Raw genomic sequence first — 25,312 nt, forward strand, 5'->3', positions numbered from 1 at the left:
ATGTTGTTGATTGCTAAACATTTGTCTTGCACAATACATGGATATGTTTATATATCCTGAAGTGGACATGACTTGTTTAATATAACATCCCAAGCAGGACATCCTCCATCATGTCATTTTGATACTGATTCATCTGCCTTAAGGCCCCAATCCTATACCTTTGTCAGGAGGATATTCCTTCTCTGGAAATGGGGCACCTAAATCCATCATGCTAACAGTCTGGTTATGCAGCATGTACTATACAGAAGATGTGGAATGAACTTTAAGTGATGCACATTGCAGCTCCTCATTGTAGGTGCCCAGACAGCAGAGCTATATCCTAGGGTAACAAAATGTACCTACATTGATGTTTTAGTCTACTTATGTCCCTCTGTGTGGCCAGGGCTGCAGGGGTTATACTACCTTCCAAAGCATGTGCCCATGTGGCATACTGCTGCTCTAAATGTATGCTGTAAGACAGAACCAAGCTAAATGTAGTAGTTATGTGTGCTGCTTGGATCTTGGCACAAATATTCATTATGTAACCACAGTAAACACATATCACCTTCACAGTGAAAGCATGAAGTCATTTGCAGCATCACTTGTGCTATTTGCATGTATTGTTGTATGTTTCTGTCTAATACAGAGTAATTCTGAGAATACCTGCTATGCAGAGGAAGCCAAATATTAACAGGTGTCTTCTCAGTGATACTTTGGGGCACTTGGATATATTCCTATCTATGTGACACCATGTGTTCCAAGAAGTTATTTAGAATCCTGCTGATGGCTGCCCACAGAATGGCAGTGGCATTACCTCAGACCTGGGAAAAGTGTCTGTGTCTAGTATGTTGTCAGCTGGCATGCTTTAGTTTTCAGAGATAGTGGGCAAACAGAAGCAGTATGGGTACCCATATAATGAGTATGTCATAGACACTGGCAAGCACTTGTGTATTTGTATTAAGAATCACATTGTGTATCAGTAGTAAGTGAGGTATGTTGCATTTGGACAAAATACCACCTGGCATCTCTTGTGAAACATAGTACTTGATGTTTGACTGTTAGAGACATGCAATTGATTTATCCAGCCATCATTTACTTAAAACATGCTGTATCCTTTAAAGGGTCATGAGCATGCCAGAGACTATATGCACAGCCAGTGGGTGCCAGGCACTGAAACCTGTCTTGGACAGTGCACCAATCTAATGCAGAATACACACTGACACTCACATTCTACATTTAAACCTATGGACAACTTGGAGAAGTGGAGTATGATGTGTTTGGGAGGTGGAAGGAGTCTAGAGTACACAGACAAAATCCATGCCGATGTATGTAGAGTATGTGAAATCCACACAGAGGACACCTACGTTGAGACATGAACAAAATAACTTTTTGCTGTGTGTAGACAATACTATTCATGTGCACTGGTATCTGCTTCATGGTGGTAGTCATTCTTCCTTATTACTGATGCCACAATTTCCATTTATGTGTATATTTGGAAGGGTGCTATTAGTAGCCAGACACCTCTGAATCCTGTGTAAGTCTCATATATGCTTTGCAATCACAGTTATATCCTTTTATTCAGCTTTCATTGACTGGCCTGAACCTTGACCCCCAAGTTTCCCCTGCACAACAGTGTTATCAGTGGAGGCCAAATCTGACTCACACTTGTGGGAAGTGTGTAATGAATCCTGTTCAGAGAATAAACTAACTGTAATATCAGAATGATTCAGTTAAACATTTGTTGTATATAAAATAGGTGGAAATAGGAATTATAGTAAAAGGAAGCCTAATAAATCATAAAAAAATGCTGCCAGGAACATGAATGAGCATATGTGAGTTAATATGATCTAAAATGTAATATCGTTTATAAGAAATTATATATTTTTGTTGTAAAACTTCTACTCCATATGTCAAACTGTGTACTATAAACCTAATCACAGTGGCTACACCTTTGTTATTCATTTCAGGTGAACTTGATTCTATTTACCATAACAATTCACATATTGAGAGAGAAATTTTCAACACTCAACAAAGATGTTTCAACTATCAAGAATACAAAGTAGGCAAAGCTAATACTTACAAACATACATTTTTAAGATGTTTTATAAGATGTTAATTACTGTTTTGCTTATTAGAGTCATAGTGTAAGGTGTATAAACCTGAAGCATCACTCAAATGGTATTAAACAAGGTCACAGGTAACTATGCAGTACAAAGTGTAGGGTTTTAAAACTAATGCACCTCTGATGAAGGGGAATGAGTGTCCCATTTGGCTGGGAAATGTTAATGGTAGGAAATTAAGATGATTTTGTGAAGTATGGCATAAGTAGTATTTTGTAAACTTTTATATGATGTTGAGTGAGATGTTACTAGAAAAATAGTATTTTTCTTGTGCCAAGTTAACGATATAATTTAGTCATCGTTTTGTTAAATGGACAAAAGTTTGGCAGATATACATCTGTTTTAATTAGAACACAGTAAATGAATATGGTAAATCAGGTAAATGTTTTCATGCAAAGTGGCTGTATCTTGTGCAGAGTAAAAAGACTGGCATTACAAATCATTTGAAACAGATCAAAAAGACTAAATAGTAGGGCAATAGAATAGCTATTGAAAAGGAATAAACAGCATCAACAAGAGTTTGGCAAGCAGGTATATAATGAAGAGGAAATATATTGCAAGAACAGGTGCAAACTGCAAACACTTAATGATAATTAAAAATTACAGCACACAGACATATATTCAGTTACTAATTGCATACATATCACAAATGAATGAACAAATCATTTGAAGGACTGAGAAATCACATGATATAAAGCTAAAAAAATTATCTGAGATTGCACAGATGGCATTAGGGGAACATTATTGGGGGTTAAGGTGTGCAGAAGTGAGCTGCAAACAGAATTGCCTAATATGGCAGTTGATGTCACACGTTTAAGAGAATTCCTGGACTGGGATGTAGGAAGACAGGCAATAAATCCATCAGGAAGATAAAAGGTCTAAAGGAATACTCGGATAAGATAACTGCAGTATTGCTAATATTAAGTAGTGTTCTATGCTTAACAGTGTGATGTGGGTCATTCACTGTAGTTATAAACATCATTAGAACTGTGGTCATTTAACACCAATGCAAACTACCCGTTACATTAGCCTTTCCACCTTGCACTTTACTGTACCTCCTCCAGATATGTACTATAGCTATGGACTGCCAGCTAGGTCCAGAGATGAGACTTGTAAAACTAGATAGCAGTTTATATTTATAACAATCCTTGGAATACAGGATGGATATGGCAATATGACACTGGACTGTTCTGGATCACAGTCATGCCACAGAGTGATTCGCAAATGTTCCCAGCTCTGTTGTAATGACTTCAAGCTGGGAATAGTTACATATTATATTAATGACAAGATCCACTCTGCTGCAGATCCCATTGGTAGCAGGTCTGTGGGAACAGTATGGGGAGAGTGGTACAATAAAGTGTGGCTGTCATACTCAGTTGGGGATAGTGTGCATCTCCAATGGCTCTGCATTTGTTTTTGCATATTAGCAATCTGTAGGTGTAGGATGCAGCTGTTTCTATGGTCTTGTTTTGCTATGTTCTGATGAGCATGTCATCAGCAGAACTCAGAGAATGGGTACATCAATCATCTTTCTCTACCTTTAATTTGTGGTGGATTCTTCTACATATGCTATAATGTATAACAATACAGCAATGAGTTAGAACACTTCTATGAACTGAGTAGGGTTCAGGTTTGTGTTCTCAGTCATGGGATGTTCTAGCTCTAAATATTAAAGTATCATTAAAAGTGTCCCACCAATGCAGTTTCTTTGAAGCCAGGAAAGTGGCATCAAGTAAATATTTAGTAGGGAGTTGTGCCATCTGTAGTGCTTACCATTACAATGACTTGTGCCATCTGTAGTGCATACCATTATGAGTTGTGTCATCTGTAGTGCATACCATTACAATGACTTGTGCCATCTGTAGTGCATACCATTATGAGTTGTGTCATCTGTAGTGCATACCATTACAATGACTTGTGCCATCGTTAGTGCATACTGTTACAGTGAGATGTGCCATCTGTAGCGCATACCATTACAATGATGTGTCATTTGTAGTGCACACCATTACAATGACTTGTGCCATCTGTAGTGCATACCATTATGAGTTGTGTCATCTGTAGTGCATACCATTACAATGACTTGTGCCATCGTTAGTGCATACCGTTACAGTGAGATGTGCCATCTGTAGTGCATATCATTACAATGACTTGTGCCATCGTTAGTGCATACCGTTACAGTGAGATGTGCCATCTGTAGTGCATATCATTACAATGACTTGTGCCATCGTTAGTGCATACCGTTACAGTGAGATGTGCCATCTGTAGTGCATATCATTACAATGACTTGTGCCATCGTTAGTGCATACCGTTACAGTGAGATGTGCCATCTGTAGTGCATATCATTACAATGACTTGTGCCATCTGTAGTGCATACCATTATGAGTTGTGTCATCTGTAGTGCATACCATTACAATGACTTGTGCCATCTGTAATGCATACCATTACAATGAGTTGTATAAAAGTAGAAATGAGCAAGCTCCAGGTAAACAACACAACACTGTTTATTAAATCTGTTAAATTCATAAGCGCTTTCGTTGGAGAAAGTGCTCCAACTTCATCAGACAACACCTCAAACAGCAACACTTCATTTTATACTAATACAAGTCAATTAAAACCAATTACAACTTGTAAATTGATCCTGATCACAACATATTTTTAAATCTGGTTTTACTAATGTATGCATATATAAATAGTAATCATTTTTAAATCTTAAATTTTAAATTTATACTAACATATCTGTTACCTATAGTATAAATATTTTTATATTTTTCATTTTAAGATCTGTTGGCTGCATATTTTACTTATGATGAACTTTTTCACATAATGACTTGGTGCAGTTAAAAGTATTTAACTTGAAGGTATTTGTTGTGATCAGGATCAATTTACAAGTTGTAACTGGTTTCAATTGACTTGTATTAGTATAAAATGAAGTGTTGCTGTTTGAGGTGTAGTCTGATGAAGTTGGAGCACTTTCTCTGATGAAAGTGCATACAAATTTAATGGATTTAATAAACAGTGTTGTTGTTTACCTGGAGCTTGCTCGTTTCTACTTTTATACTAGTTTGTGTCAATTTGATTACAATGAGTTGTGCCATCTGTAGTGCATGCCATTATGAGTTTTAGATCTGTAATGCATGCCATTATGAGTTGTGCAATCTGTAGTGTATGCCATTACAATGTATTTTGCCATCTTTACTGCATAACATTACAATGACTTGTGCCATATGTAGTACATAGCATTATAATGAATTGTGCCATCTGTAATGCATACCATTCTGGGTTTTGCCATAGGTAACACATACCATTACAATGAGTTGTGCCATCTGTAGTCCATACCATTACAATGAATTGTGCCATCTCTGGTGCATACCATTACAACAATGCCAAGGATGAACTGATTGCTTAACCAGTTATAGATTGTGCAGTGGCAGCAGATGTTTCCCATTTCAGAAAAGCCATGTGTGTCCATTATTATTCTGGCATCTCTGAAATAATCAAACTGACAGACACAACAAATACAAGTGTGATTGATGCATTAAAGTCAATATTCTCAAGACAAAACTTATCTAATAGTCTCATATCTGACAATGGTCTACAATATATTAACCAGAAATGCAGAAGATATGTGCATGAATGGGAATTCAGAATATAAATTGCAGTTCATATCATCCTCAGTCAAAAGGAGAAGTGCATTGATGGCTCCTGACAGTATCCCTGGATGCATCTTAAATAGCATGAAACATGACTTAGCCACCCCCAACAACACTGTCTAACCTCAACCTCCATACAGGCTTTATAACAAGTGAATGGAGAACAGCTACAGTCACCCCCTGCATAAGGGAGAACCTTCTACAGACCTAGGTAATCGCAGACCCATATATCTGACCAACCTCATATGCAAAGCCATGGAAACACTTATCATGGAACTTATCAAATCATAAGGAACCTCCAAATGGACCAGTTCTAGTTTGGATTTGTCAAGAGTAGGTCATGCTTACTCAGCATGGTGAACATTTTTGAAAAGGTTACCAAAGCAATGGATACAGGTAAAACAGTATGCATCAAATACCTTGACCTTGCCAAAACTTTTGACACAATCCATCACTCAGGCATAATAGAAAAGCTAAGGGAACACTTATCTCACCTGCTGGATTGCCTCATGGCTCACAGATAGGACACAGAAATCAAAATAGGAGAAGTTACCTCCACAAAGAGATAATCACCAGTGGAGTCCCCCAGGATTCTGTGCAGGGGCCTATCTTGGTTGACATCTACTGCTCTGAAGTAAAAGCCAATACCAAATACCACTGGTTGATTAAGTTTGCAGATGACTGCAAGCTAGGATCAGTCAATGAATACACAAATGACTTAACCATCCAGCAGGAACATTTGTCCTGAAACAAATAACTGCTGCAAAAATCACGAACTAAAACCAAATGCCAAAAAATACATTATCTTATCCTTTGGGAAATCATCTACCCCAGGAAACTAAAACATTGGCAGTACACCCCTAAGAGATTACACATTTGTTCAGGATTTGGGAACTTTTGTGGACAGTGAGCTAACTTTTATCCAACATCTGTCCACAGTCAGAAGAAAGTCATTCTGTATTATACAGCTTATAACAAAGGGACCATGTCTACATCTAAAGATGTCATTTTCCCACTTTACTCAGCCTTCATTAGGCCAGTTATTGAGTATAATGCCCCTTTGGCATGTATATTTCCAGACACAAGCAACAAATGGAACTCTCTGTGACAAAAGGGGATGCTGCCAGCATAGCTATCTGGAATTTTGTAAATAATTATATGTCATTTGTGAATGTCAACATGATTTATATAAGATGGTTGTGTTACAAATGTATTAGAACTGTATGTCATGGGTATATCAAACTGCTGCTACAGAAGTGTGTGTTGAAAAGGTTTTTTCAAAGTGCTGTTTGAAATGTATCCATAGTGTGCCCTGCTGGAAGAGGACAGAAATGTACATGCACTATTGCAACTGTTTAAATGTATATATATATATTAATAAAGGAAAGTGGAGTACATGAAGTTAACTTCAAAAAATAGCTGAAATTAAATGACTTTATGGCTATGCAATAAAATATGGTATCTTTCAATTATCAAGGTGGCTAGAGACACAGAGTCTGTGCTGAGAAGATTTCTGTATTGTCTTCAGAGTGAACTAATTAACAGTTTTGAAAGCATGAAGGAATGCAGTTGTTTTATGACTTTCAGCATTTGCCAAAGATCTGATGTCTATGTATTTTTACAGGTAGATGCTAAATACTGCTAGCTTCCAGTGGTGGTTTTTTTTTTCTGGGAACTAGAGTCAGATGACAAGAAATGATGTCATTCTGCAAGCTATTCCAGCAGTAATATTTGAGATATTAATTTGAGAAGTCTCTTAGTGAGACAGGGCATTCTGTATTATGTCCTGGACCTGATAACAACTAGAATATCCATTCACCACATCTGCCTTGCTCTATAAGTAAGTTTCCAGGGTATAGTAACTCTCTTAGATACAATCAGGACTATAGTAAAGCTTAGTTTAGATATTTTTCTTTATTTATTTGAGACTGTCCTTCAGTGTTGTTTGTGCACACATGTATGTAAATCATGTGTGTCATCTACTTGGTCAGGGACATGAAGCACTGCTTGGACAGAGAGGGTGCTGGTAGGTCTTGGCTTGGTCACTCAGCTGAGATCTCATCTCTATAGCTGTGCCAGTATGGACTCTTTTTGGGATCTGGAGAAAGAGAAGAAACCAACCCCAGACTGACTCTGGTCTCTGTGTGCTAAGGGAAACTGCACTTGGTCCAGAGAGCTGTATCTAGAAATACTGTGTGTGTACTTGTCATCTTCCCAGTGTACGTCACCCTCTGTTGCCAGTGGTGAGGATTGAGGCTCTTTGATTACTTGTCCAGTGGTGGGTTGTCCACCTCCCACAGGGATATCTTACTAGAAGGCTAGAAGTCCTAAACAATATGTCCTACATGCACTAACATACAGCCCTGTCACTATACTCAGTATCATACAGACTGTGTCTAGCATATAATGCTCCTCCAACCAAATACTGATGTACCTACTGAATATCAGCAAGACAAAATGCATCAGAAATTCTCAGTTCAGGAATCTAAGCCTCTTCTTTAACATCAACAGAATGGCTTGGAGGAACAGGTACAGAGGATATCACTGTTCTGGAATCAGACTCATCCATTCACATTAAAATACAGCACATCCTGTCCATATTCCAGCGCAACATGGATTGATGGATAGGTAATAGAATATGTACCCCAGGACTGCTTCCAATACTAATACTATAATAACATAATACTATAATGCTATACAATATAATATGCAGTAATAACAGATGCAACTCCTAAATGTTTTATTCCATACATGGGTCCATTTAAATTATCTATAGTATGATCCCATTTATTCTCACTAGCGGTAATTTACAATTATCAACTATAGGATGGATAAGGCCAATCTAACACCAAATGGTATAGGGTTAATTCAAGCACCAAAAGTGTAACTTGCTAGGCTTGTAATGGCCTGCAAGGGCAGCTAACCTAGTACTTACCTGTGAACCTATGAAAGTGCAGTTCAAACAGTGAAATATTTCCTTAGAAACACCCACAGAAAAGGTTGGGAAAATTGTCTTCTTGCAATTAATAAAATATAAGAATACTCCACCATAGAATGGACAGAATGATGAAAATCATATTTTCTACATCAACTACATTGGTAAAGCCTGAAAGTCAATAAAAAGTTAAGTAAATGCTGAAAAAGAAATCAGAAGAGGCAAAAAATGTTATTATAGCAAAAACTGCTGAAGACTAGCAAACTTATGGGTTAGAGTCTAGAGATAAAGTAAGAATTCAGAGGTCAAGGGAAAGAGTTCATAGTCTAAAGATGTAACAATTGATAAAGCAGCTGCACCAAGATCTGACAAAGTTTGTACAGAAGATGATATGCTGCAGAGAAATTGTAGAAATCGCTACAATATAAATACATCAATATAAAAGTGACATAGCCAATGCCATGGTGTAGAGGCATAAAGTCTTAACTATGGCTCAGGTGACCCTGGTTCATTTAGTGTCTTGGATGTCTGACATGCTGACAGTGATGGATGGGTGTGTCCATCCAATGGTGGAGAGTGTTCATCTATGTGCTCTCTGCTGGGAGGCATGGGCCATAGAGGGGTGTATGTCTTAGATGTAATAGGCAAATGAAGTGGAGTGCAACTACCACATGGTAGGTCATAAATTAAAAAAAAAATCAGCAGCATGACCTCCCAGGATGCCCTTAGGTGCTGTGGTGACACCAGCCTTAGAACACAGGTAGTCCAGGGCTAGTAGTAGAGACCCTTAGGTTCTGTGCTGGCCCCAGCCTTAGAACACAGATAGTCTGGGGTTAGTAGCAGAGGCCCTTAGGTTCTATGTTGGCCCCAGCCTTAGAACAGAGATAGTCTGCGGCAGTAATAGTAGAGTCTGTAGACTCAAGGATGGATGAGGGCACTCAGGTAGCCAGAAACAAATAAAGCAGATGAGAAAAAAAATGTTTCAGAAAGACCAGCAAAAAAAAGTGTCACAAACAGTCTTTTTTTAAGAAAGTGGACATTATAAGAACTGATAGTCAGGACTTGCAGAGAAAATCTCCTGATGATCTGTTCCCAAAAGAAGCTTCTTGTAGCAGGCGCTGTTCGAAAAGCAAGGATAGAACTTTAGTACTAATGCACATGTTAAAGTCTCCATATATCCTACTGTTGAAGAATTCTGATATATGGATTATTCCAGAGTTAAGAAGAATTCTACTGAATGAAGCGTTATTTGCTTAACAACAAAGCTTATGATTGTAAAATAATACACACTACCTCATTGTTGTAGACATTTATCATTTTAAACAGTATTATTGTAATGTAATGCATTCTACCTCATGACTTTAAAAATAGGGTATGAAGAATATAGAGTGCATGTTATAGGGTACTGACCAAATGGGATCTTGAGGCTAGGTGACAAGTGATGAAACTGATCTATAACCTGGCATGAACCTATAAACCATGAACCCATGTCCATATATGTTTAAATGTTTAATGAGATAGCTAGAGATTACATTATGTGGTACACAGAAGTTTCATGGAGTTCAGTTTTGCAATATAGACTTCACTGAGTTTAGATTATATTTTGTCTCTCTGTGTTACTTATTTGCTATCAAGCTGGACAACTGTCTGCAACTCTTGTGTCACAGCAATTCAAAAAGTTAGGGAAAAAACATCTTTTTTTAAGATTGAATCATATTTATTGTTAATTCATAAAACAAACATAACAGTAACAAGTTTATGTTTTGCAATCAGATGAGTTGCTGCCATCCAGCTTCAGCTGAGCATGCAAACCTATATATATATATATATATATATATATATATATATATATATATATAAATTCACTTTATAATCTCGAATTTCAATATCTCGAGACTATAAAGCCGAACTTTCACAATATCGAAACCCCCAAAAGCGCAAAATTCAAAATCATGACTTTTAAATACACCATCCATGACACAAACATGCATACACCTTCCTCCCCACATTACAGAAAAACAAGACACACACAGACACAACACAAATACACACAAGCAAACCCCATTGCAAGCCCCATGTGTGGGGGGGGTGCTGTGCTCCCACACCCCCACTGCTTATATATACTAACTCCGAGGTTGCACTAAAAAGACAAAGATACTAAACCCACCGCTACATACTCTATATTCCCATTGCACAAACACTCCACATACATACAAACACCACCACTCACAACACTTACACATTCACACTCTTACCTACCTACCCTAACTTACACCTAAAACTTCCCAACACAATCACATGCACTTAAATCCCTACCCAAAACCCTTAAAAAAACTTACCTAAATCTCCACATATATGCACATGATGGCAGGCTAACCATATCCCACAATACACCGCAACTTACAAACACAGCAATCCCATGTACCGCACCACCACAACTGCAAATTCGTCACTTCGAATTCTGTCAAGTGCAGTTTCGCTCAACTGCACTTTTGGCATTTTTGTCTCGAGATACTGACATTCGAGATTTCAGTACTTCAAGATAGTAAAGTGCTTTTATATATATATATATATATATATATATATATATATATATATATATATATATATATATATATATATATATATATATACACGCAGTTACGGAATAATATCATCACGTTTTTTCATCCTCCAGTTTATAATCAGCTCTTTTTGAAAGATATTATTATAAAATTAACTAGTCTTCTTTCTTTCTCAGAAGCATGAATTTTGACAACCTTTCTGCTTAGGTTTTGTAATGTCATTTTCTTTCTGACTTGGTGTAAACTACCTCCATAGTTCCATGAAGGTAGTCTATTTATTTTTATTTCTGGCTGAAACAACATGATAGTTCACCCCTTTTAAATCCAAAAAGGGCTCCTGATCTGCATCCATTACATTCTTTGTTTAAAGAATAATCCCACCTATTTACAGCTAAACTTTTTGTGGCTTAATTAATAGGAATGCTAAACCAAATACCACCATCAAAGACAGATAATGCACTTGATTATAACAAGAATGCCTTTCATTAACTGACCAGATTGATAACATATATTTAATATCATAAATGAAGTAAAGGCAATTCAGTGAAGTATACCCTACCTTGTAGACTACATCAGTAACTGAACTGTATTAATAAAAGGCAGACAACTATGAGAAATGCAATTAGATTTAAAGACAGAAGCTCATCTTCTTATTTTAATAGGATTTCTATAATTGTTGTCTGTCTCCTACTGTAGAGACACAAGTTAGTTATTTTTGTATTAAGTTCTAATATTAATAACACTATTCCCATTTTCATATGCACTATCTTAATAGGAAAGTAAGAAAAAAAAAAATTTTAGGTTTAACAAGTAAGGTACTTTTATTTGCCTTACTTGTTCAGTGTAAATTATTTTCTCATATTAAAAAGAAGGAAATATCACATAGCAAAGATAAGAAAATTAATTAATTTTATTACAAAAGCACTTGAAATAATCCCTGGGATTCATTAACAATTGTGTGGGTGCCATGCTACCTACATAATTTAAGCATGTCAGGGCAATAAGCCACTGCACTAATCAAATATGCATGCTGCTCATTGCACCTACATGCTTGCAAACACATTTTCATGGCCAGCAATAGTGTTTGCAGCCATGGAAAGGTGCTTGCAAGCATGACCAAAGAATGTAAACACAATGGCTCACATATAGGCAATGCTCACATATGAGCATGTGCGCAAGCCCTTATATATTAAAGGCAAGTATAGGAAAGAATCCAGAATAAGGTTAAGTGAAACATGGGTATTTTACACTAATCTGAATTATACTTAATAATTAATGTTGAATGGGAAATATTTAAAGTGTACACACATCCTGGAGGTAAATATGACAAAGTATATAATAAGCATTTCTGACATAAATCCTGCAATAATGATATAATGATAATTAATGTCAAGGACAATCCCAGTTATACTGATAAATAAAAATAGACATGTTAAAAAAGGATGTGATAGTGACATAAATCTGGAGTGTAACAAAGACAAGTGAACAGGTCATATACCTGTCAAGTAAATGCTGACGTGAGATTACAGTAAGGACAGAAGATACTTTATAGGATGAATGCACAGAATCCAGTTATTGCATATGAGATGTATACACACATGGAATTTATGTATGCAGGCTGACAACATCTCTGTATTTTCCACCTCAGCGTGTATACACAAGAACAAAAGAACCTTAACAGCTACAATATTAGATAAATCAGAAATGGACATGTTTTTGCAAAGAAATAACAGTGATACCAATAGGAAAGGGATTGATCACCAATGATTATAGAAAATAGGTGTTGCATAGTTATCTAAATGCTAAATGCTAATCTGATAAACATATGTAAGTGAGAAATGAGAAGATGGAGTAGATGACATGTCATCAACTTGGTTTTACCATTGCTGATTTGCCAGCATCACCAACACTGTAATACTGGGCATGCTCACGTGGAATTACAGTGAACAGTAACATAATAATTCAACAGCAGTAACACAGTAGAAAGTGTTGTAACAGAGGGCCAATCACAATTATTGATGAAATGGCAATATGCCACACAGTAAGAAACGTTTATGGAATCACTAATCTTCCATTTATGGAATCACTAATCTGCCATTAAGCTGTATCGGCCCCAAAACTTGGACCAAACCACAAAAGGAGGGGGAGTATCAATATTCGTCAAAGATACCCACACCTCCAGGTTGGTGGAATAGCACGAAGCATCAGAGACTATCCATGTACAACTAACAGTGGGTAAAACTGCCTTCCAGTTTATAGCCTGCTACAGACCACCCCCCCAAACCCAGGAACCCCACTCAGCCTTCCTGAGAACACTGGAAAATATGAAGGTCTCTCCAAACACCATTATATTGTGCAACTTCAACTACCCAAACATAGACTAGGAGCATTACTCTAGCTCCAACACCCTAGCCCAAAGGTTCCTAGAATTTATAAACTCAAATACTATGGAACAACTTGTTACCACTCCCACAAGAGGGGAAAACATACTGGACCTGATCATCACCAACATGGAGAATCTATGTTCCAGACCAGAAGTGTATCCCTCACTGGTAAGATCAGGCCATAAACTAATCTCACTGGAGATTCACATCCCGACCCCACCTCTTGCCCAGAAAACCACAGTGAAAAACTTTTCTAAAGTAAATTTCACACTCCTAAAAACCGAGGTGGAATCCTTCAAAGCCCCCTGGCCTGTGGAAAATACGGCCCAGACCGCAGAATCCTTTAAAAATGCATTCTATAAACACCTTCAGGAATGCATGGATCATGCAATCCCAAATAAAAGCAAGACCCAATCCTCCAAAAGCAGACGTCCTGTCTGGTGGACCCCAGCCATAAAATAACTATACAATAGGAGGAGGAAGCTACTAAATGATAGAGCAAAATCCCAAAAAGGGAAGGCATCTCTGATCAGTATTAGCAAAAAACTACGGGCACTCATAAAATCGTCTAAGGCCAGCTTCGAGAGAAAAATTGCACAGGACAGTAAGGATAATCACAAGGCTTTCTTTAGTTATGTTAGGAACCTGGGTGGGAATTCCCAGATATGCTCAGTATTAGTCCAAAATAACAAAAAATACACCAAACCCACAGACATTGCCAACATCCTAGCTGACAGGTTCAGCACAAACTTCTCCCTCCCCACCAAAGGGCAAATATCTATCCCAGCAGATTGCTGCCCCCCCAACATCTCAGATGCTCAGGTAAGAGCCACCCTCTCCAAAGCAAAAAACACAGCATCAATGGGACCAGACGGTGTCACCGGCTGCGTCCTACATGAACTCCAAGAAGAGATAAACCCAAACATAAAACTACTGTTCAATCTCAGCCTTACTACAGGATATGTACCCAAAGAGTGGCATACAGCAACAGTGGTCCCTCTGCACAAAGGTGGTGCCTCAACGGATCCTGGAAACTATCGCCGCATAAGTCTGACTAGCTTGGTCTGCAAAGCTATGGAAAGGATCATCATGGACCTCATAAATAAAGATATTGGGGACCTACAGACACTGGATCCTACCCAGTTGGCTTTGTTAAGGGCAGATCCTGCCTCTTAAACCTGGTTGATTTCTTTGAAACAGTCACCAAGGCCATTGATGAGGGGAAAGTGGTCCACACAGCCTACCTGGACCTCACAAAAGCCTTTGATACAATACCCCACTCGGGCATTATAGATAAGCTCACCAGCTTAAATATAAACCCCTATGTCACTAGATGGGTTGCAAACTGGCTCAAGGACAGAACCCACATGGTTAGAATTGCTGGAGCCATGTCAGACTCCAAACCAGTTACAAGTGGCATCCCACAAGGCTCAGTCCTGGGACCTCTCTTGTTCGGTATATATTTCTTGGTGGTACAGGCCAACATGAAAGGACTGTGGCTGACCAAGTTCGCAGATGACTGCAAACTGGGTGCCATAATCCACTCTCCAGCCAACACAAGCATCCTCCAAAAGGGCCTCATAGAAACAGACAACTGGTGCCAGAGCCATGGCCTCAAGCTAAACACCAAAAAGTGTATAGTCATCCCATTTGGCAAAAACAAAGTGCCCACAAATTACCACATAGGTGGTAATCCATTAAGTACAGAAGAAGTAATTAGGGACCTGGGGACCCAAGTTGATAGCAGTCTTTCATTTGACAACCACATGGCCAAAGTGGTTAGAAAAACATTTTATATAGCCCACCTAATCATGAAGGGATTCACATCTAGACCAGGGGAGGTCATTGTGCCTCTTTACTCATCCCTCATCAGGCCCATAATTGAGTACAATGCCCCTTTTGGGATGTACCTTACCAGACACCTGCAGCAACTGGAAAGACCCCAAAAGTACCTCACCAAGAGGATCAAAGGGCTCAAACAGATGCCATATGCTGCCGAGTAAAGAAACTCCAGCTCTACTCAGTGGCATACCGCCTGTTCAGGGGCGATCTGTGCCTTACATATAAAGCCATGTCCAACCCGGAATTAATGGACATGCTGCACCTCAGAAAATCCAAATCCCATCGAGCTACGTGCCCGAGAGCTTTGAACTTCAGCACTGAAATAAATAGGACATGCTGGAGGGACAGATTCATAACCCAGAGGCTCCCTTCACTCTTGAATAAAATACCAGTCCAGGTTAGGCAGAGTCCCTCATTGACTCTCTTCTAGAGGAATCTTGATGAGTGGATGGAAGATCATAGGTTTAACCTGGGTATCACTTCTGTGTCACTGTTAGACAGAGGCACAGTATACTAACCTCGAAAAAGGGCATAGCAAAATTAATTTAAAATGGGTGGCGAAAGCCAAACACATTCTGGCTAGGCTTATAAATGCCCTAGGGCAGATAGCCTAGTATGAACCTATGAACCTATGAAAACAATTGTAATATTGAAGCCATGTCCGGATGAAGACATGCAATACAGATCATAATTATCTTATGAACAGGTAATGTATATGAACAATGAATGACATAAAAAACATTTCTTCATGTCATTTTCAAACACATGCCAGAATAGATATCAGAGAGATACATAACAATCATGGTCTCAACAGAAATACGCGTATCAGTCATGTCATGCAGAACATCCTTGAAAGGCTTACAGGATTTTCCTATAATATAAGGTATATGAATGACCTCTTTGGTAGGAAAAGACCTGAAAAAGATGACGCGTTGAGTGTGCTATAAATATTGTCTGTATGTAAGCCACCATTGTATGACAAACAGATGCTACCAGATTCAAGCCCCTGCCTATTTTTATGTCTCTCTTCTGACTTCTGTATTGACTGCATGTACCCCATCAGATAGCAAAGGAGACTGTCACAAACAACTGAACTGAATGTGTGTATTAAGATGGGAGGCATGAATATAATATAAACAACTGGATTTATTTACAATATTGGAAAGGAGCTATGCATGTAACTGTCCACATAACAGTCAGCATTATAATATGACTGCCTCTTTGACAAGGAAGCTGTTTCCATCATGTTAGGACACACATTGTCCCAAAATTGAATCACAGTCTATCTATGAATTTGTTATACAAGTCTGTACATAATGCATGTGTGCAGGAGCACTCACAGCATGACATGCCCCAAATAAACATTTCACTGCCATGCAATCACAGCCTGTGATAACACATCATTATCCAACATAATAATTAATAACTAGATACAGTGCTGTTTACTTAAAGTCAGTGCATTCATATAATGTTACCCCTGTCAGGAATTGAACAGAAAGCCATGTGACTTTACTGAATAATGACATGTGGATAAACCACAAGCACCACAGTGGAGATCTTAACATAGCTGTCACACTGCACCTATGCTAAGTTATTACATTAGATGTATATGAAGTAAACAATTTCTGAGATGAAAAGTATGGTGAAGTCCTCGCACACTGTGATTGCACACATTATAACTGTTGTGGATGACATGCTAACAGGTGCTGAATATGTATCTTGAACACATAAGCATTTGACAACAGAAAATAATGGTATTGTACAGGATGAATGCACCATGGTAGAAGTGTCACTATGATTGTGAGATATGTTGGTATGTGAAGGTGTCACATCATGTTATTGCTGCAAGGGATCTGTGTGTCTGTAATTGCTGTTCTGTGATAAGTTAATGACATATGTTCATAGGTTCATAGGTTCATACTAGGCTATCTGCCCTAGGGCATTTATAAGCCTAGCCAGAATGTGTTTGGCTTTCACCACCCATTTTAAATTTATTTTGCTATGCCCTTTTTCGAGGATAGTATACTGTGCCTCTGTCTAACAGTGACACAGAAGTGATACCCGGGGTAAACCTATGATCTCCCATCCACTCATCAAGATTCCTCTTGAAGAGAGTCAATGAAGGACTCTGCCTATCCTGGACTGGGATTTTATTCCAGAGTGAAGGGAGCCTCTGGGTTATGAATCTGTCCCGCCAGCATGTCCTATTTATTTCATTGCTGAGGTTCAAGCCTCTCGAGCGCATAGCTCGATGGGATTTGGATTTTCTGAGGTGCAGCATGTCCATTAATTCCGGGTTGGACATGGCTTTATACATCAGGCACAGATCGTCTCTGAACAGGCGGTATGCCACTGAGTAGAGCTGGAGTTTCTTTAACCGGGCAGCATATGGCATCTGTTTGAGCCATTTGATCCTCTTGGTGAGGTACTTTTGGGGTCTTTCCAGTTGCTGCAGGTGTCTGGTAAGGTACATCCCAAAAGGGGCATTGTACTCAATTATGGGCCTGATGCCGGATGAGTAAAGAGGCACGATGACCTCTCCTAATCTAGATGTGAGTCCCTTCATGATTAGGTGGGCTATATAAAATGTTTTGCTAACCACTTTGGCCACGTGGTTGTCAAATGAGAGATTGCTATCAACTTGGGTCCCCAGGTCCCTAATTACTTCTTCTGTACTTAATGGATTACCACCTATGTGGTAATTTGTGGGCACTTTGTTTTTGCCAAAGGGTATGACTATACACGTTTTGGCATTTAGCTTGAGGCCATGGCTCTGGCACCAGTTGTCTGTTTCTATGAGGCCCATTTGGAGGATGCTTGTGTCGGCTGGAGAGTCGATTATGGCGCCCAGTTTGCAGTCATCTGCGAACTTGGTCAGCCACAGTCCTTCCATGTTGGCCTGTACCTCCGAGAAATATATACCGAACAAGAGAGGTCCCAGGACTGAGCCTTGTGGGACACCACTTGTAACTGGTTTGGAGTCTGACATGGCTCCAGCAATTCTAACCATGTGGGTTCTGTCCTTGAGCCAGTTTTCAATCCATCTAGTGACATAGGGGTTTATATTTAAGCTGGTGAGCTTATCTATAATGCCCGAGTGGGGTATTGTATCAAAGGCTTTTGCGAGGTCCAGGTAGGCTGTGTGGACCACCTTCCCCTCGTCAATGGCCTTGATGACTGTTTCAAAGAAATCAACTAGGTTTAAGCCAAACTGGGTAGGATCCAGTGTCTGTAGGTCCCCAATATCTTTATTTATGAGGTCCATGATGATCCTTTCCATAGCTTTGCAGACCAAGCTAGTCAGGCTTATGGGGCGATAGTTTCCAGGATCCATTGAGGCACCGCCTTTATGGAGAGGGACAACTGTTGCTGTACATCACTCTTTGGGCACATATCCTGTAGTAAGACTGATATTGAACAGTAGTTTTATGTTTGGGTTTAGCTCTTCTTGGAATTCATGTAGGATGCAGCCCGGGACACCATCTGGTCCCATTGATGCTGTGTTTTTTGCTTTGGAGAGGGCGGCTCTTACCTGAGCATCTGAGATGTCAGGGGGGCAGCACTCTGCTGGGATAGATATTTGCCCTTTTGGTGGGGAGTTTGCGCTGAACCTGTCAGCTAGGATGTTGGCAATGTCTGTGGGTTCAGTGTATTTTTTGTCATTTTGGACTAATTCTGAGCATATCTGGGAATTAACACCCAGGTTCCTAACATAACTAAAGAAAGCCTTGTGATTATCCTTAGTGTCCTGTGCAATTTTTCTCTCGAAGCTGGCCTTAGACAATTTTATGAGTGCCTGTAGTTTTTTGATAATACTGATCAGTGATGCCTTCCCTTTTTGGGATTCTGCTCTATCATTTAGTAGCTTCCTCCTTCTATTGTATAGTTTGTTTATGGCTGGGGTCCACCAGACAGGACGTCTGCCTTTGGAGGATTGGTTCTTGGTTTTATTTGGGATTGCATGATCCATGCATTCCTGAAGATGTTCATAGAATGTGTTTATAAAGGATTCTGCGGTCTGGGCCATATTTTCCACAGACCCGGGGGCTTTGAAGGATTCCACCTCGGTTTTGAGGAGTGTGAAATTTGCTTTAGAGAAGTTTTTCACTGTGGTTTTCTGGGCAGGGGGTGGGGTCGGGAAGTGAATATCCAGTGAGATTAGTTTACGGTCTGATCTTACCAGTGAGGGATAAACTTCTGGTCTGGAGCACAGAGTCCCCATGTTGGTCATGATCAGGTCCAGTATGTTTTCCCCTCTTGTGAGAGTGGTAACAAGTTGTTCCATAGCATTTGAGTTTATAAATTCTAGGAACCTTTGGGCTGGGGTGTTGGAGCTAGAATAATGCTCCCAGTCTATGTTTAGGTAATTGAAGTCACCCAATATAATGGTGTTTGGAGAGACCTTCATATTTCCCAGTGTTCTCAGAAAGGCCGAGTGGGGTTCCTGGGTTTGGGAGGGTGGTCTGTAGCAGGCTATAAACTGGAAGGCAGTTTTACCCACTGTTAGTTGCACATGGATAATCTCTGATGCTTCGTGCTTTGCCACCAACCTGGAGGTGTGGGTATCTTTGATGAATATCGATACTCCCCTTCCTTTTGTGGTTCGTTCCAAGTTTTGGGGCCGAAAAGCATGGTATGAGGTATAACCTGGTAGTGCTGGGGTGCTCTTGGGAGCCCTGAACCAGGTTTCTGTTACTGCACAGATATCGATGTTCTCCATGCTAAGGAGAGTTTTGAGTGCGTGCATCTTGAGGTTTAGACTTCTGGCATTGAGTAGTATTACTCTTAGTTTCTTATCCCTTCTGATACTTATGGAGGTGGGTTTGTCTTTTGAGCCTTGCCTAAAAAAGGCACTATGTGGGTAGCAAGAGCCTTTGCCAATATCCGAAAGCCCAGGGGTGACAGGTGCAAGCCATCCTTAGCGAAGCATCTGGGTTTGGCATATCATCCCAAGCTGACAGGCATTGGATCCCCTTTGAATGACACCAGTACTTAAGCCAATTGTTGAAATTGATCATCTTGTCTTCATAATGTGGCATCATTCTTGGTGAGGGTAAGATGCTACTCAAGGTCAGGGTCATACCGGCCTGGGCTACATGCTCAGAGAGCTCCTTTATGTCTCTTTTCATGTAGTCCAGGGAGGTACGTCTCAGGTCAATCACACCAGCATGGACAATGACTGAGTCATATTTGTACTTGCCTTGGAGTGACCTGAGTGCTTGTGTTATGTGGCAGATCCTAGCGCCCGACAGGCTGCTCACCATGACCCTCTCCTTGTTCAGCCTGGTGAGCGGGATGTCAGTGTGCCTGATGATAGAGTCACCTATTACAAGTGTATCAGGTGTGTTGTTTAGTCTTAAGGGCTGTGACTGTTCGGCACACTGGCTTTGTGAGATATGTGTTGCACGTGTTTTGTTTTGGGGTAGCGGTTGTTTGGGTGTCTGCTTTGGAGGTCTCTGCTGCTTAGGCAGATCTTTATTTAGAGCCTCCGAGTATGTTTTTGTGTGATTATGTGTTTGGTTTGCTGTCGTGGTAGGTCTATGTGAGACTGGAATTGTAGTGAGTGTGGTTTCCTTCTCCTCCTGACTGGTTATGCCAGTACTGAGTTGAAAGAGCTTAGCCTCCAGATTGGCTATATGATTGCATCTCTCACATGTGTTGGAATTTGTTGGGAGGAGGAGAGGGTTGTCTGTGTACATGAGGCAGTTGTAACATTGCCTCAAGATTCCCAGATTAACCAGCTGGACAGGAGATTGACAACTGATCTTTGGACATGCTAGAATAATATTGGGAATTCCTTAATAATTGAAAACAAGGGCCAGTGGGGAGTGAGGGTATAGTGCTTTTAATTTTTAGTGCTGACTTATATAATTGCTTTAGCGCGCAAGTGCCAGGTAACTTAAGTGCAATGTGTTACAGGTAACTTAAATGCAAAAATGACAAACAGTAACTTTCTTTCAAGTGAAACAAGGAAATAAGTACAGTAAGCAATGCAGATATCTCTAGTGATCCACAGAAGTGCTGAGAAGCCGCGTATTAGGTGGAATTAGCGTTCCAGGCAAATAACAAGCAAACAAACAACAAGCATATAAACAAAGCTAGATTCAGCAGGCCTGGATCTAGTCTATGCTACAGCAAACAAGGTGTACCAATTTCAGTAAGATACAGTTCAAATATTCAGGCACTATAAACCTTTAACAAGAAATTCCCAGCTCAGAAGGGCAGAGTCCAGCCTCTTCTCCCACAAGAGTGCAGACCACGAACCTTCTTAATGTAAAATAACTGGCCTGAAGCCCAAGTGCCTAAACCAGAACTAATACACTTTAAGAATAACAGACACTGGGCTCTCAATCAGCAGTTCCCAACTTAGAAGGATGAAAGTTACCTGTCCTGCCACCACAGTGCATGCCACAAACCTTCCTAATGTAAAACAACTGGTCTGAAGCCCAAGTGCTTAATCCAAAAGACTTAGAATGATATCTACACTTTAATCAAGTTACTACCAAGCAGTAATAAATACAATTGAATACTTTAGAGAATGCCTGGATTAGTGCTCAAGTTACACAAACAAAGCTAGATCCAGCAGGCCCGAATCCAGTCTATGCCACAGCAAACAAGGCGCACCAACTTCAGTAAGAAGCAGTTCAGATATGCGGCACTATAAGCCTTTAACCAGAAATTCCCAGCTCAGAAGGGCAGAGTCCAGCCTCTCCTCCCACAAGAGTGCAGACCACGAACCCTCTTAATGTAAAATAACTGGCCTGAAAGCCCAAGTGCTTAAACCAGAATGAATACACTTTTAGAATAACAGACACTGAGCCCTCAATCAGCAGTTCCCAACCTAGAAGGATGTAAGCTACCTGTTCTGCCACTACAGTGCAGACCACAAACCCTCTCAGTGCAAAACAACTGGTCCGAAGCCCAAGTGTTTAAACCAAAAGGCTTAGAATGAGTTACACCAAGCAGTAATAAATACAATTGAGTACTTTTAAGATGATGCAAAAGTAAAATAAAGTAGGTAGAAACACAAGTACAGTAAAAGCAGATGAAATTTTTTTTTTTCTGAACAAGTGCTGAGATCAAAGAAACAGATTTGAGTGCTGAAACTAGAAAACTGGCTAGTTATAAAAAAAAAAAACTAAGCTAGAAGGCTTCCCTCCAACACAGAAGGGCTTGGCGGCTCAATAGCCTTCAAATAGTCTATACCACTTAACAGGAAAGGCAGGAAATAAGCTTAATTTTTTTTTTCTGTTTCCCAGATGCTCTCTTTGTACACAGTAGGAGTGCCTGAAATCAGAATATGATCTCACTGCACTCAGTTGAGTGAGCAAATGAGATGGGCCCAGAAGGAGTATCCAAACACAAATTTACAAGAGGGCCGGGCAGTTTCAAGGCCACTAAGATTAACACCAAAACAAAAACAGAAAGGGTGTGTGGGACTAACTGAACAGCAGTCAAAACTTCCAGTTCAGTTAATATTCCTGCAACACACAGTTAAAATCAATTTAAATACTGTATTTTTTTAAAAAAAGTGCAGATAAAGGTACTTAAATTCTCTTATACGTCCAGTTGAATACAGCAAGTTCTTAGCCAGCCAAAGCTGAGGATTTTAAGCAGAAACTATTTCACACTGTACCACTTAAATAGGCAAGGACAGGAAATCAAAGAATGTGGCTACCCCCACACCTGTAATTACTAGCAAATAACAAAATTCAGCAAACACTAACTTCCAGTTCAGTTAATATTCCTGAAACACACAGTTAAAATCAATTTAAATACTGTATTTTTTTGAAAAAAAAATTGCAGATAAAGGTACTTAAATTCTCTTATACGTCCAGTTGAATACAGCAAGTTCTTAGCCAGCCAAAGCTGAGGTTTTTAAGCATAAAGCATGTCATCTCATTCCCTCATGCCAGGGGATAACACTTCCTACATATGTTATGTAAGGAAAATGTAGTCACATACCACCTTTATTCTGAATAAAAGCATTGTTATATAACAAATTGTCCTAGCTTTTAAGAAGAGAAATCAGCATCTTTGCATGCACAAAGCAAATGTGCTTCACAACAGTGTTAGCAACATGTACAGTCAAAATAAGACTGACACAAATATAGTCTGAGCAGTAAAGAATGCATTTGACCTAACTACACAAGATCAAAGGCTAAACTTTAGTGTCTGAATCATCTGGAACATTTCTCCCTGGGCATCTACTGAAAATTGGTTTGTTCCAAGTCCGATTTTCCTGGTAAAGAAATGTTAAATAAATACATAAATAAATACATACCATGGAACATGTTGAGGTACAACTGAAACAGTGCACAGTTAAATGGATGGCATCACCTTTGTTCATTAGCTGGATGTTTATGCTAAAATGTGTTCAAAATGCACAATAACACTGTAGAGCAACACATCATATATGTCTTTGATGAATAGTAGACACAGTATGAGGGTGAAAGACAGACACACAATTGGCCTCAAACATCCTACACAAGTAGTTACATAATGTGCAAAGCACAGTATCAAAGACGTCACACAATAGAGGAGAATTGGGACCCCAAATGTGAAATATTGCACGCATGTTAGCATTATGTAATCATTGCATGGCCAAAAAATTATTTTCCCTTTGGATATTAGGATGTGCTAGTGTCACAGAGTGCCAATGTAATTCAATCTTATAATTAGATATATATATATATATATATATATATATATATATATATATATATATATATATATAAAGGTGGTTGCGAGGTGGCTAGTGTTATATGACAATAATCACATTCACACTACTAAAGCAGTGGTGGAATCAAACCACTTACCTATCTACTTACACCATCTGTACAGCATATTATCAGCAATTAGAACCACAGGAGAATAATGAGTGCAGTTGAGACATACAGCATCTATGAAAGGATGACATCAGCAGTGTATTGACAAGGAGATGTAGCTGGTAACATTAATTTTACAGCCTTCTGGGGTTGTAAAATTTGCCACTGCAAATGTGTGTCAAACAATCATGAATTAATTGGCAGTCATGCTTGTAGAAGTTAAGTGCTGCTGCATTTGTACAGCCTATCTATCTATTTACATGTTCTAGAGAATAGTTTAAGACATACAAGTACCATAGGAGAAGTCTGATATTTAAACAGTGACAACTCCCTTGCAAAAGAGTAACTTCATCAATGTGTTGAACCAGGGGTATTGATAGACAATGTAATTTTGCAATTGTGTGCTCTTCTTAATGCCATACAAAACACATGCCATTTGAAAAATGGAAATGTTATCCCCCACCAACATTTTCTCTAAAAAAAATTAAAAGAATATTTCTTTTCAATCCATGGCCCTCTTATTTGAAGCATTAATTTACACATTTTTGGATAGAGTATTCCCTAAAAATCAATGTTTTCTTTAAGTAATGTCTAGAAAATTGTACTCATTGGTATACAAACAATATGTATAGCTACACCCTTGTTTTGCTAAGAAGTCGTGGATGTAAAATGTCATCTTAAGGGGTGGTATAGTCATCTAGCAGTTAAAAACATTCATTCAGAGTAGTGGTTGACTGAGCACATGCTCACCCAACTATAAACACCCTTACTCAACCACACATACAAGTCTTCCATGTTGAGCATCAAACCTCTTACTTATCTAGTTACACAATTTAGAAAGCAATGTGTTAGTCATAAGTGCCACAGCAGAAATCTGACTTGTAAAGGGAGAGAGTTTATTTTTGTCAGGATGACCTCATCCATATGTTTCATAGAGGCTGTTTTCATAAAATTTGGGATAAAGGAGCTATGTGCACATTTAAAAGGGATATAGCAACAAGCATCACACA

At 39.2% G+C, this 25,312-nt stretch overlaps 1 protein-coding gene across 5 annotated transcripts in view; it reads left to right on the forward strand.

The window, feature by feature from the left end:
• The window catches only part of LOC122812119 (adhesion G protein-coupled receptor E2-like), a 1,702,710-nt gene that overhangs the window by 1,524,880 nt on the left and 152,518 nt on the right, over positions 1–25,312 (forward strand). For all 5 annotated transcript variants that reach the window (XM_044084406.1, XM_044084405.1, XM_044084408.1 and 2 more), the window contains one exon: positions 1,947–2,038. In XM_044084406.1, coding sequence (XP_043940341.1) covers positions 1,947–2,038 — 92 coding nt within the window. The remainder of the gene's footprint in view (positions 1–1,946; positions 2,039–25,312) is intronic.

Source organism: Protopterus annectens, chromosome 9.part0 (assembly GCF_019279795.1).
Source record: "Protopterus annectens isolate FY-2018-M chromosome 9.part0, PAN1.0, whole genome shotgun sequence".
In the NCBI taxonomy this organism is placed as follows: domain Eukaryota; kingdom Metazoa; phylum Chordata; order Ceratodontiformes; family Protopteridae; genus Protopterus; species Protopterus annectens.